The sequence below is a fragment of the Aethina tumida genome, chromosome 1 (genome assembly GCF_024364675.1).
Source record: "Aethina tumida isolate Nest 87 chromosome 1, icAetTumi1.1, whole genome shotgun sequence".
NCBI classification, from domain to species: Eukaryota; Metazoa; Arthropoda; class Insecta; order Coleoptera; family Nitidulidae; genus Aethina; species Aethina tumida.
Genome location: NC_065435.1, coordinates 42,738,012 through 42,753,078, shown reverse-complemented (window position 1 = coordinate 42,753,078; position 15,067 = coordinate 42,738,012). Strand labels below are relative to the sequence as shown.

The following is a 15,067-nucleotide window of genomic DNA, read 5'->3' as shown; positions in this document are numbered from 1 at the left end:
CAAAAAGCGATACAAAACAGGTAACGTCTGTTAAAGTTTAACAAACATACCCGTGGAAAGTGATTCGCGTACAACACAAACATAATTATTATTCAATTTAGCAAACTTACATAGGTACCGTCGGTTGAGCCCCCACAGGCTCCGGTGCCAAATCTCTGACTGCGATGATCGAAGGCGTCGAAATCGACTTCTGTAACGGAAGCCTCTGTGGAAGCAACCTGAGTTGTTCGGCCTCACGTTTCGCCTTAATTTTGTTGAAGTCATTCTGAAATTAAATCAAAAAATGGTCAAAGATTTTCAATATTCAGATATTCATTGTAGTACATCACTTTGAAACTATTTGGGCTGAGCACAGATAACTAGGAAGATAACTTCGTTAACAGTTAATCGATTATCCAATAAGTTGACTTCGTTAATCGGTTGAAACGATGAAGATGTAATGTAGGTAAGTAATAGGCTTTAAAAAATTAGTATATTGTGGAGTTAATCCAATTACTTTACTTCTAAAGTTACCCAACATTAAAAAGTAACCAAAGATTTAATATTTACTTCTACAGTGTGCCTTACTTAAATTTTCACCATTTTTTGGTAGGGTATATTAGACCTCAGTTAGGGGGGTGTCAATCTTATTTAAATGGTGTCAAGTCCTCCCCCCTGATAACTTTTAAATTGAACAAGATATCGATCTCAAATTAAAATTTGACAAAAAGATAACCCATTACCATATGGACACTACTCAACCATTTTTTATGGAAATAGTAGTCCTGTGATACCTCATTTGAAAGGTCTATTCAAGGCTATTTTCTGGTTATCGTATTAGAAGTTACAGAGTTATGAGATTTGAAACTAATCAGGCTTCAAAATCTAAACTATGTGGGTTTATTTCCAAAAAAATTATATTTAATCAAACAGTAGATATTCCAGGTCAATATTGAAACAATTTAAAAGATAAAACAGAATGTAACAAGAACCTTTTAAATTTTTTTATTCCTTCAGTACACTGTAAGTAATCATAAATATTTCATGGATTCTAAAAGAAAAACTATTTACTAACCAATAATCAATAAACAATGGTAAATACAATATAAGGCACATTTTTATCTTATATTTAGTACATTTTTCTTTATTATATGGTTTTATGTTCTTCCCGATAAGAATAGTGAACTCACTAACTCAGAAAGGTTTACTTAATAGCTTAACCTATTAACCAAAACATTAGTTAATTCGTTAAAAACAGAATAATGGATTAACTGCTATCTGCTCAACTCCAGTGATGTCCAGCAATCAATAAACTCACCTGGAGGTCGGCCTCGTTGAGTGAATGGGTGCTGGCCCCTCCGCCTGAGCCCCGGGTGCCACGATGTCGTACCACGATGGGAGCATCGGGTCCCAACAGCCTGACGGTGCTGCCGTCCACGTTGTCTATGAGCGAGGACTCGTCAGCTTCGGATTCCATGCTGCTCAGCGATATACTGCAAAACGTCCTGAACATTAGTTAAGGCGTATCAAACGCGGACAATGTCCCGTAAATCTTTACCTCCTTTGACGTGTGTGCTTCATCACTTTGTCCTTGTTGCCGGTCAGGTCCTCCAATGCGGTCCAGGACCTCCTCCTTTGGGTTTCCGGCTGGCACAACCAATCTTGGGCACCTGCAACGCGAATAAACATCCAATACTATTTTACGCACACGTCGATTCGTCGACGTGGGGTGATAAATGGCGTGCGGTCAAAATAGAAAACCCCAACGCGGTTAACGTCGGTCCTACCTGTGGAGCTTGTTTACAATCGATGACCGATCGCATGTGCCAAGATAGTTAATGACATCGCGGAGTCTTCATCAAACTTAAAACGATTGAGGTAGACTCGACGGTCGCCGGTTACATTTTCGTTAATTAAATGAAAATTAAGTGGACGTAACAAGATCTCGTCATCGATTTTATCTTTACGTAATACGATTAGGGAATTAAAAAGGAAATATTACCGCTGCCTTTTCTGCTTGGCGGCTGATGAAGGGGCGAGGACCCCAACGAGCCGCCGAGTATCTCGCTGTCCAGGGGTGCCTCGTTAAGGACTGGACAGCTTGCGCTGAGCCGTGCGACCTGTGCCAGCAACGGGTTGAGGGCGAACGCCGCAAAATCCCTCGAGTTTGGTGCATATGCATCTAAAAAATCAATGATTTCAAGTTAGTCGGTTGTTCTGCCTGTTTGTCTTTGATATTAGCCTGCTTAACATTACACTTAGATTTTTTGGTTAATTTAAACGTTTTGGAGATGTTTTAATAATTTTTAGGTTCCCTATGACATGCAATTTGTTCCTTTTGTTAAAGGGTATCCTTGAAAATATTTCAGCTGTTTACTGAGCCATCCAATGACTGTACTTTGTGAATATGTTAAACTGGAGTCACCAATTAAATTAAATTATTTATTGCCACTTTCATGGGTATAAAACACTAAATTCTCTAGAATGTTGTTGTTCTATCATATATCTAGATAGCAACAAATAAAGAAACTCTAACACTGTAGAACACCAAACATGAGCAGTTTCTAAATAGTCACAGATAAAAACTATAAAACTAAATTCTATGACAAAATAATAAAAAAGGATAATGTTAAGCGGACCTAAACTACTTTTGCATTAAATAAGTGTTTGAAATGAATCTATTTTCAGTGAGGTTCTAAACTTGGGACTTTGTATCACTTCAAGAGTAACATATACTACAAGTAAGATCACTAGAGTAGGTCTTAATAGAAAATAGTTGAACATTAACAATAGTTTTAGTAGAGAAGATGTTAAAAAACAGTTAATAGCTTAGAAATTGAACAGATTTCCATTAGTGACATTAGTGTGTAAGACCTATGCTTAATCTTCCTTAAAACAGCTTCATGCAAAGGCAAATCCGACAACATAAATATGCATGGATCCAGTGAACGTTTCGATTAAGGACTTACAGAAATTGTAATCCACAAAAAAGTTCAAATCTGAAACATTTAAGCACGCTGTAAGTCTAGAACCTTCTTACGTGTGGGTGGGACGTCATCAGACGCGTGTGTCGTGACGGAATTGAGGGAAAACAAAAAAGTACTCACTGTGCACGGTGACGTTCCTCATGTGCTGCACGGTCTCGTGCAGATCCCTCACCTGCTGCAGGCTGTCCTCGAGCACCGGATAGGTCTTGTTGGCGGGCGAGTGGGGCGTCACGCTGATGGTGGGCAGCGGCGCCGGTCCGCCGCCCCCACCGCCCGGTCGCGGCAGCATGTCAGCGGCTGCGGCCGCCGCGGTCGTCGTCGCAGTGGCCGAGGGCGCAGCGCCGCCTCGGGCCGCCGCCCCCCCTATCGGTCCGACGGGCGGCGCTGGCTCGCCGCCTCCGCCCACCGGGTAGTCGGTGATCACGTCCTCCTCGCTGTCCGCTTCACCCTCGCCCGATCCGCTTTCACCACATTCATCTACAAATAAATGACAATGTTAATAATTTTGGTTTGCTCAAACGGTTTTGTAAAAAATGCATTGCTCTATGCACAATTATATTTAGGAATGGCGGCACGTAATGTCCAAGGTGAGTTAAATTTAATTTTACAAAACAAATTCTTTATATAAACAGATGGAATCAACGTAAACAATACGTCTTATCTGAGGCATTTTTACTAATTCGATTACCTATGATGACATAAAAATCTATTATAATACAAATATTTATTGGTGAACAAATTTATGTAACTTTAAGTGTGTAATAAAATGTAAATATTTCTCGCCTTGTCCAAGGAGTATTTTTATAGAGTGTGTATACTATTATTATTTTATCAAAAATAACTTTTTAGAGAATATGAATATATATTGCATCCTAAATTTGTTTGTTTTGGCTGAATTAAGTTTGTCCAAACAAGGTTTCAGTGTCCAGACCACATTTTTTCTAAAAACTCCACCAAAAACATAAAGAATTCTCATAATATTTGGCAGATTTATAAAATATCCTCTTTGGTACCTTTTTTCGTCTGAATTTATTTTGTCCTCTGATAAAAACTTTCATTAAGCTCTTCCAAAACCAAAAATTTCTTCTAAATTTCTGCACCTTTTACAAATTTCTTAATTCAAATAGAAGATGCTTAAAATATTTTTACATTCAATTTGATGATATTTAGTGGTGCCTATGCAATTGAAATTTTTTTTAAATTAAGTTTTAAATAAGGATAACTAAGAAATGAATGAAATATTTTAATATTAAACAACCATTTATGATAAAACTTGGATTTCTTTTAACAGTTTTAGACACGTCCATTTATTCTCCAATTTCTAGATACCAATTCATTAAACAATTTTTAAAAGCAACAATTTCTATTTTTTTCAAAATTTTCCAGAAACTTTTAGTACTACCAACATATAAAAAATTTTTGATTACAAACATATGCAGGTTATATAAAATAAAATAACCTAACTCAAAAATAAACATGCTGTCAGCCCTGGCACTGAAAAATTGGTACTTGTAATAGACAATAAATTGGACAATAAATTATACAACATATTGTGCAATAAATTCGTGTGCGTAAAATAGTTATTAAAGTTGGAAACAACACAAAGATTTTATTTTTTAGAGGATAAGCTGTTAACGATAATTTAAAATGCTATAAAGAAGTCAACTTACATAGTATTGAATTTTCAGCTCTATTTTTGGTATTAATAATTTGATTTGAACATTCATTAAATATTTAGTAAAGGTTTAACAAACATATCTGTTTAATAAAATATATTGTGCTCCAATGTTTTATGGATGACAATTTTAATTTTATACCCAAATTGACATATTTTTGGTAAACATGACTTATTTCGACACTTTAGGGACAAATTCAATTATAATTTCCTTCTCAGACAAGTGTTACATCGAAATATATCAGTCATTTTTCAGAAAGAAGTTTATTATTCTACATAAAAAGTGTCTAAAGAAAACTTTTACCATGAGAGAAAATAAATTCCAACAAAAAAGTTAATAAGCTTACAAAACAGCTATATTTTCGATGTATATCTCTTAAACAGCCAAAGATATCAAAATGCTGTTTATGGCAATAAACGTTTAAAAAAAAACTGAGCACTGACAATTTTTCTGTATTTTAACAGAGAATGCCTAAAACAACTAAACTAACTAAATTACCCCTTTATATTTCTTTGATGTTTCAGATCAACTAAGGCACAACATTTTAATCTTTGTTGACTCTGAACTGATTATTATTCTGAAACTACTAAAACTTTTAAGCTATAAAAACAAAGCTTATTTTATACTAATTATTATAATAATCTTAAAGATTCCATCTTATTTGGTACCAACTAAAATAGCTACAATAAAAACAGTAGTATTTACATCTAATTTATTATCCTAAATATTATCGTACATTAGTCACTATTCTTTTCTAAAAATACAAGAATTAAGTTTACCAAGTGTATATTTAAAAGCTCGTAAAATAAGCAATTCTTTCACCAATTCAGTTAAATATATACTATTGCGTTTATTTTCGTTCTGTTAGTTCATTTTAAGATTGTTCCTTATTACAATGTTCATATGGAAATTTACAATTCAATTTCACGACGAAGTTAAACAAGTCCCGTTTTAAAAAACTTTCATAACATATTATGCAAAGGCCCTTATATAAATTCAGCGCTTATCCTTGGGAGACAATTACTCGGGCCCGATTATCGGCAGTGGTGTTTTGGGGAAACGGCGGACAAACTGCGATGGTGCACCGTAATAAGGGTACGAGGGTCGACTGCAAAACGTTCAATTTCGACGGTTCGGCCTTTGATGGCGTGAGTCGTCCGTTTCGTGCGATTAACATAACACTACACAACACAACGTTTGAATTTGCGTTGCAGAGGAACGTGGTGCGAACCGACAGGCCTTTGTTCGGGCACGGTCTCGTTGCAGAACAGAAGTTGCGGAAAGTTTCGGGGGCGAGTTTTGCGAGGTGGCACGGCCGCAGATCGATACGGTCGTAACATGAAACGCGCCTTAAAATTTTCAGGAACCCAAGAAAAAGTTGTATTTTGTGGGGATGTAAACGATTCGCCGGCGAACGGGGACGGCAAATACACACAAAGAGCTTGTCAAGGATAATAAAGATGTAAAGTGCCTCGAAACCGAGAGCCCTTTGTCGAAAACAGTGGGAAGTTTTGGAAATTCGATAGTAGTTTTAATTAACAAGTCGCGTTTGAACGGGGATAAGCGAACACAAAATATAGGATATTGCGAAATTGGAGGTCTATTAAATTTGCATTATCTCTGAAAATAGCATTAAACGATGACTAAAATTAATGTTTGCTGAAACATTATCGTTTTCATATTTTTTATTTATTGTGAAAAGAAAAAGAGAATAAACACATTAAATGTTAAATGATGGATAAAATAGTATTGCTATCTATGAAAAATACCATTAAATGTTCATTAAAATTAATATTGAATGTTTTTGTATTGTGTTTTTTATTAGCAATAGGGAGAAAAAAATATTTTTTATAAAATAATCCCCATGAGATTCATATACACTTAAACTAACATTACCATCAACAAAAATAATATGAAATGATGGCTAAAATTACTCTTTTTCTTTGAAACAATTCTTGCTTTTGTGATTCTTATTTTGTCATAGAAAGAAAAAATATATTTTTTTTAGAAAATAACACCAATAAAATTCGTCTACCATTAAATTAACCTTGACATCTATGAAAATAACATTAAACGTCCATTAAAATTAATATTTTTATTGAAGTAATTATTGATTTTGTGTTTATTATTTAATGTAAGATGAAAAAATATTTTTTTAGAAAAAAATCCCCAAAAAATTCATCTACACTTAAACTAACATTACCACCAACTAAAATAATATTAAATGATGACTAAATTACTATATTTCTTTGAAACAATTCTTGTTTTTGTGTTTCTTATTTATCACAGAAGGAAGAAATATAATTTTTTAAAAAATAATACCCTTAAATTAACATTGCCATCTATGAAAATAAAATTAAGTGACCATTAAAATTATTATTTTTATTGAAACAATTCTTGTTTTTGTGTTTCTTATTTATTATAGAAAGAAAAAATATATTTATTAGAAAATAATTCCAATGAAATTCGTCTATCCTTAAATTAGCATTGCCATCAATGAAAATAAAATTAAGTGACCATTAAAATTAATATTTTTATTGAAATAATTGTCGACTTTTTGTTTATTATTTGCTGTAGGAAGAAAAAATATTTTTTTAGAAATCAATCCCCTCAAAATTCATCTGCACTTAAACTAACATTACCACCAACAAAAATAATATTAAATGATGACTAAAATTACTATTTTTCTTTGAAACAATTCTTGTTTTTGTGTTTTTTATTTATCACAGAAGGAAAAAAATATATTTTTTTAGAAAATAATTCCAATGAAATTCGTCTACCCTTAAATTAGCATTGTCATCTATGAAAATAACATTAAATGAACATTAAAATTAATATTTTTATTGAAACAATTGTCCATTTTGTGTTTCTTATGTGCTGTAGGAAGAAAAAATACTTTTTTAGAAAACAATCCTCTCAAAATTCATCTACACTTAAACTAACTTTACCATCAACAAAAATAATAATAAATGATGACTAAACTTACTGTGTTTCTTTGAAACAATTCTTGTTTTTGTGTTTCTTATTTATCACAGAAAGAAAAAATATATTTTTTTAGAAAATAATTCCAATAAAATTCTTCTACCCTTAAATTAGCCTTGTCATCTATGAAAATAACATTAAATGACCATTAAAATTAATGTTTTTATTGAAACAATAGTCCATTCTATCTATGTTTCTTGTTTGCTATAGGAAGAAAAAATATTTTTTTAGAAAACAATCCCCTCAAAATACATCTACACTTAAACTAACATTACCACCAAAAAAATGATATTAAATGATGGCTTTTTGAAGCAATTCTTGTTTTTGTGTTTCTTATTTACCATAGAAAGAAAAAATATTTTTTTAGAAAATAATTCCAATGAAATTCTCGTTTACCTTTAAATTAGCTTTCCCATCTATGAAAATATCAATAAATGACCATTAAAATTAATAGTTTTTTTGATACAATCATCGATTTTGTGCTTCTTATTTTTCTTTGAAAGAAAAATATATTTTTTTATAAAATAATTTCAATAAAATTTGTCTACCCTTAAATTAGCATTGCCATCTATGAAACTATCATTAAATGTGCACCAAACTTAATATTTTTATTGAAACAATCGTCGATTTTGTGTTTCTTATTTGTTGTAAGAAGAAAATATATTTTTATAGAAAACAATCCCCACAAAATTCATTTACACTTAAACTAGCATTACCACCAACAAAAGTAATAAATAGTAAATGGTGTTGTTTTGTGTTTCTTATTTTTCTTTGAAAGAAAAATATATATTTTTTTGAAAATAATTCATCTACCCTTAAATTAGCATTGCCCATAAAAAACATTATTTTAGTAAAATTAAAGGTAAATTTAATAAAACTGTTTTCAAAAATGACTCCGTTTTAATAAACAAGAAACAATAATTTTAGTGTTCATTTAATGTCACTTAAGAAGCAAAAAATACTAGATTTAAAGTATCACTTAATTTTCAAATAGAAACCCGACAAATTCTCAGTTTAACCAACAAATTTACGAGAGACAATCAATTAGTCCACACATCAGAATTCCAATTTTGTGATCTGGTAACGTTAACTTAATAGACATCAGTAACTGGTTGATTTCTCAGAGCCGTGCGGATGGCACATTCAACAGCCGTTTTCCAAAGACAATATCATGTGTGTTTGTGTGTGTTTATTATGTGTGTGTGTACGTATGAATGCGAGTGAGCCCGCGGCAATTAAGGCAACAATTAAAACGGCCATTGAATCGCGGCTTACGGGGTCCCACACACACGACACACATGCTCGCTCGGCTGGTTAGATAAGACGCGCGAGATCCAATTTACTTTCTATTGTTTCCCATTAAACGACACACACACATTCGTGGCGAAGTAAAAGCGCCCCCGTGCCGTACGTGTTCGGCACGTCGGTGTGTGAGAGAATCGGTTTTTTGAAACCGCTTGCTCGGAACGCGACTGTGGGAATGCGAAGCCCGCGATAGCGACACACACACACACGGCTTACGAGGAAGCGAAGTTTGGTGGCCCGAATTCCACATTCCGAACAATGGGACAATGGTGCGATACCGAGCGATTTTTTAACTGGCGGTGTTATTTTTGCATGGGGGGATGCTGGGCTGGCGCTGACACTTTTGTCCAACGTGGCCCCGACAATCGATCTCGGATGGGCCGGCAAAACAATGCCGAAAACCGCCCCGCGAGGGTCGCGTGCGATTTTTCTCGGTTGGTGGCTTCGATAATAAATTGAATCGATTATAAATAACTTAATTTTTTACGGGGTATTGTAAATGGAAAAGGAACATTGGGTTATTCATTATCATTCAAGGATCAGTATCATGACGTTTACAAGATCGTCGGAAGCAAGGTGTCAGAGATACCTACAAGATATTCTAAAGCAATGCTTGAACTATGTTAGTACCAATTAGTATCAAATGCAGTACTTATTAATATGTTTGCAAGCTCCAAGTCGAAAGCAAGGTATCAGAAATAGAAAAGGCGATAGATAAAAACGATGCTTGAACTAGTACCATTTAGTATTAAATGGAAATATGTATGGCTGCAGCTCCAAGTCAGAAATAAAGGGATCACCGTACCAGCTATTAATATTTGTTAATATATTTGGAAGCTCCAAGTCGGAAGTAAAATGGCGCAAGTCACTCTAAAATGATGCTTGAACTAGTACCAACTAGTATTAAATGTTAGTACCTATTATCAAGTCTGTAAGCTTCAAGTCGAAAGCAAGGTGTCAGAAATAGGAAAAACTATCTAAAACGATGCTTGAACTAGTACCAACTAGTATTAAATAAAAATATGTATGGCTGCAGCTCCAAGTCAGAAATAAAAGGATAACTGTACCAGCTATTAATATTTGTTAATATATTTGGAAGCTCCAAGTCGGAAGCAAGATGGAGCAAGTCACTCTAAAATAATGCTTGAAATAGAACCAACTAGTATCAAATGTTAGTACTTATTATCAAGTCTGCAAGCTTCAATTCGAAAGTAAGGTGTCAGAAATAGGAAAATCTATCTAAAATGATGATTGAACTAGTACCAATTAGTATTAAATAAAATTATGTATGACTACAGCTCCAAGTCAGAAATAAAAGGATAATTGTACCAGCTATTAATATTTGTTAATATATTTGGAAGCTCCAAGTCGAAAGCAAGGTTTCTGAAATAGGAAAGGCTATCTAAATCGATGCTTGAACTAGTACCAACTAGTATTAAATAAAAATATGTATGGCTGCAGCTCCAAGTCAGTAATAAAAGGATCACTGTACCAGCTATTAATATTTGTTAATATATTTGGAAGCTTCATGTCGGAAGCAAGATGGAGCAAGTCACTCTAAAATGATGCTTGAACCAGTACCAACTAGTATCAAATGTTAGTACCTATTACCAAGTCTGCAAGCTTCAAGTCGAAAGCAAGGTGTCAGAAATAGGAAAAGCTATCTAAAACGATGCTTAAACTAGTACCAACTAGTACCAAATAAAAATATGTATGGCTGCAGCTCCAAGTCAGAAATAAAGGGATCACTGTACCAGCTATTAATATTTGTTAATATATTTGGAAGCTTCAAGTCGGAAGCAAGATGGAGCAAGTCACTCTAAAATGATGCTTGAACCAGTACCAACTAGTATCAAATGTTAGTACCTATTACCAAGTCTGCAAGCTTCAAGTCGAAAGCAAGGTGTCAGAAATAGGAAAAACTATCTAAAACGATGCTTGAACTAGTACCAACAAGCATTAAATAAAAATATGTATGGCTGCAGCTCCAAGTCAGAAATAAAAGGATCACTGTACCAACTATTAATATTTGTTAATATATTTGGAAGCTCCAAGTCGGAAGCAAGATGGAGCAAGTCACTCTAAAATGATGCTTGAACTAGTACCAACTAGTATCAAATGTTAGTTCCTATTATCAAGTGTGCAAGCTTCAAGTCGAAAGCAAGATGTCAGAAATAGGAAAGGCTATCTAAAACGATGCTTGAATTAGTACCAACTAGTATTAAATAAAAATAAAGTCAGAAATAAAAGGATCACTGTACCAGCTATTAATATTTGTTAATATATTTGGAAGTTCCAAGTCGGAAGCAAGATGGAGCTAGTCACTCTAAAATGATGCTTGAAATAGAACCAACTAGTATCAAATGTTAGTACCTACTAGTATCAAGTCTGCAAGCTTCAATTCGAAAGTAAGGTGTCAGAAATAGGAAAAGCTATCTAAAACGATGCTTAAACTAGTACCAACTAGTATTAAATAAAAATATGTATGGCTGCAGCTCCAAGTCAGAAATAAAAGGATCACTGTACCAGCTATTAATATTTGATAATATATATGGAAGCTCCCAGTCGGAAGAAAGATGGAGCAAGTCATTCTAAAATGATGCTTGAACTAGTACCAATTAGTAGTATTTATTGTTGTCTGTAAGATCTAAATCGGAAACAGGATGTCGCAAATGGGTAAAACAAGCTAAGACGATGCTTGAAGTAGTACCAACAGCACTGTAAAATGATACTTGAACTAGTACCAACTAAAATTAAATACTAGTATCATATCTGCAAATCCACCTTGGAAGCAGAGTGTCAGAAAGGGACAAAGCACTCCAAAAAAATATTTAAAGTAGTAGCAAGTACTAGTACTTATTATCAAGTGTGCAAGCTCCAAATGGAAAGCACTTATATTATAATGTGTGCTTCAATTATCAAGCACCCAATAAATAAGTGGGTCTTTTAAGAACTAATCACTTTAAAACAATAATATTAAATAATCATGTTTTAAAAAACAGGTAGTCACGTTTATATATTAAATTTAATTATGGAGTTTTTTGTTGGGAAAACATATATTAATTATAATTGTAAATTGAATTTAATAATTACGGGCACATCTGTTGACTTGAACGAATATTTGCCCTAATCCAATCTGCATTTATGAATAGGTTTATTCAACTATAAACTATTTGCACTGCACGAAATTAATATTACTAATGAACAAATACCAACGAAATATAAACAACTAGTAATATGTATCGCATACAAGCTCTACACAACTAAATTCATAAAGCTTAATTCAATGTTGAAGTGCTTGATGCTTATGAACAGTAATTTAAGCATTTTAAAAATATGTTAAAGAGTCCGTACAAATTGCTTGAAGCACGTTTAAAAGTGTTTGAAGACCTCTAATTATGCACGCAAAGCACCGAAAGCACAAAGCATAATTGTCGAGGGCTTTGGGTGACACAATTTAAAAAAAAAAGTAATTTGAGGCACCTGAAGTGCTTTCAAGCATTTTGCTGAAAGCATTGCCCTCTTCTACGTTTTGTGCCTCTTTATAACGTGCCGCCGCATAAATCTGCGGCTCAAAATAAACCGAATTTATCTTGATGTCGTAACATTTAAATGCCTTTTTATGAATTTAAAACTGCAATTTTGGCAAAATTAAATATTATCTGACAAAAAATTTTAAAAATAAAAAACGCTTAGTACTTGTGGAATGTGGGTAAAAACTAAAACTTAGGAACTAATTATATGTATTTAATTTATTTAAAAGACATTTTTCGTGAAAATTGCGTCAATGAATAAAATTACAAATTGACACTAAATCACGTTTAATCAAGTCTTATCACTTTTTTATAGTAAACAATTTACTTAATCTACATTTTATGCCCCGTTTTATTTCATTGGTGGAAAATATGGTGTAAATAGAATTGAAAAAATACCAAGTTCTACGTCAACAGATTGTTGATAATTTTCTGTGTTTGAAAGTATAAATAAAACATAAAATACACGTATTATGTGAATTACCTAAAAAAATTTTATTGTTAAAAAATATCTAACAAACATATTATTTTCTTAAAGAAAGATTGGGAATTATAAAAATATTTAATTCAAAAAATAATATAAACGTTCCCACTGTTTATCATTAATATTATTTCAACTTTTAATTTTCTGACTTAAAACAAATTTTGAATTATTTTTATAGCCTTGTATTTATTAATAAATATTTGATTTTTGTATTTGTTGAAATAAGTAGTATTGAAATTTTTAGGAAACGACCCCAAAGAGGACAAGCAAAATCACCTTTAGGCATAATCTAGTTGATTGTACAGAATGGTCTTCATACAGACCTGATCTCAAGCCTATTGAAAACATTTGAAAAAATATAAATAATGAGTATCAATTTCAAGAATATTAATTAATTATATAATGAGGTTTAAGAGACCTATTTGATTTTGTTGAATCAATAGCACAAAAATATGTTGTTTTTAATTATGTGCTCCAAAATATCGACACATTTTGTGTTTATTTTGAATTTATAATTAGTTTACATTGGACATTTTCACTACTTTGTAAATTGGCCAATTTAAGCGTTCCTTGGAGTACTTTTTTATTAAAATAAAATGCCTAACAGTTTTATGACGCTTTTGTCTGGTGGCACATTGTAAAGACATTTTGCAGACACGTCCATTCAGGGAGCCAGATAAAACTATTCTAAAACTTTTGAACACATTTGTTTGCTATCTCCCGAAAAGGTCAACTCTCTTAACCCCGGACCAGTTTTGCATTACAATGTAAAATGGATAGACCCCGCATTTCCTCATGAGTATTTTGCAGGATGATCGGATCGAATCGACAAATAACTGATAATCCTTTTGCCGGCATCGCAGGATGCGTGGCTCGTTACTTCGACCTTTAGCGAGGGAAAAAAATTGCCCGGGTTATGTGGGTCATGTGACTCGACGTTCTCTGTTGTTGACCTATAACCTTCGTGCACCGGAGCCCTCGGATTAGCCGTTTCCAGCCCCTCCGGTCCGTGCACGTAATATGGTCGGCAGCCTGTTGCGGATTCAATTCGGCCCGCGTATCGGGCCCCGACAATTATCGGGGCCCGATTGGATTTTGGGGGGATTTGCAGTCGGAGCCCGTAAATTTCATTGTGTTTCGGAAAACGTTGGATACAGTTATGGAATCCTTGATTATGATAGGGGGTTTATCAATGTTGCTGTACCAATAATTGCCGTGCCCCACATATCAATTAGCGGCAATAAATGCTTCCGCCAGCATCTTTGGACGATCACATCAATAAACGGCCGGTCAAGTGAACAAATCAATTCAAACAACGTTAGTAAATGGGTCAGCGTCGGGATTTTGGTTACAATGCCGTTCCGCGGACCTATTCATATACGCAGAAGTGTGCGTGAAAGCGTGTGGGAAAAATTCAATTTTGTACGTGATGGGACCATTTCCTTTCGATATTGTGTGTGGAATTCTTCTAAATAAGGGGGTTTATGTGTCACGCCTACTTTAACGCCACTCTGACCTATTTATCTCGAAGCCTGCGACATAATTTAAAAAAGATTTTATGAAAAAGTGTCCCCACGAAAATTTTACGCCATCAATATTACTCTGATACACCTGTTGTGCGGCACGAATGTCCTTGCAACCTTCTTATCGTCTCTGTACCATTTTCTTTTTAATTGAATAATATGCAGTAAAAGCAGGCAATAAAAAAACTACTAGCAATTTATAATTTTAATTATTTTTTTATTGAAATTTATAATATTAATTTCAATTACATATTTGTTTAAGTACAGGGGTTATTAGTTATATTTTTACTACCCTATTATTTATTTTATTATAAAAGGTACAAAAAAAGTTTCAATTACAATTTTTATATTAGTACTTTAAAAATTCATTTGCGTGTAAGTTATTTTTTAATATTAAATATATTTTATTGTTAAAACTATACAGTGAAGATATAAAAAGTCGCCCCTTATAACTTCGAATAAAAACTATAAATAATATTCAGTTTTATTTATCATAACAGAAGTCAGCTTCCTTTTAAATGTTGATTGTGGTCATAATAGTCATCAGAGAAGGGACACTATTACCTCATAACCTCATATCATTATATATATTTATCTT

The 15,067-nt window shown here is 33.3% G+C and overlaps 1 protein-coding gene across 2 annotated transcripts in view; it reads right to left on the bottom strand.

Moving 5' to 3' along the window:
• LOC109595115 (rho guanine nucleotide exchange factor 18) overlaps nt 1–15,067 on the bottom strand; it is a 60,641-nt gene that overhangs the window by 10,526 nt on the left and 35,048 nt on the right. For both annotated transcript variants that reach the window (XM_049962224.1, XM_049962223.1), the window contains exons 2-7: nt 3,087–3,443; nt 2,949–2,978; nt 1,982–2,161; nt 1,538–1,649; nt 1,298–1,484; nt 111–265 (exon numbers count right to left, since the gene is read on the bottom strand). In XM_049962224.1, coding sequence (XP_049818181.1) covers nt 111–265; nt 1,298–1,484; nt 1,538–1,649; nt 1,982–2,161; nt 2,949–2,978; nt 3,087–3,443 — 1,021 coding nt within the window. The remainder of the gene's footprint in view (nt 1–110; nt 266–1,297; nt 1,485–1,537; nt 1,650–1,981; nt 2,162–2,948; nt 2,979–3,086; nt 3,444–15,067) is intronic.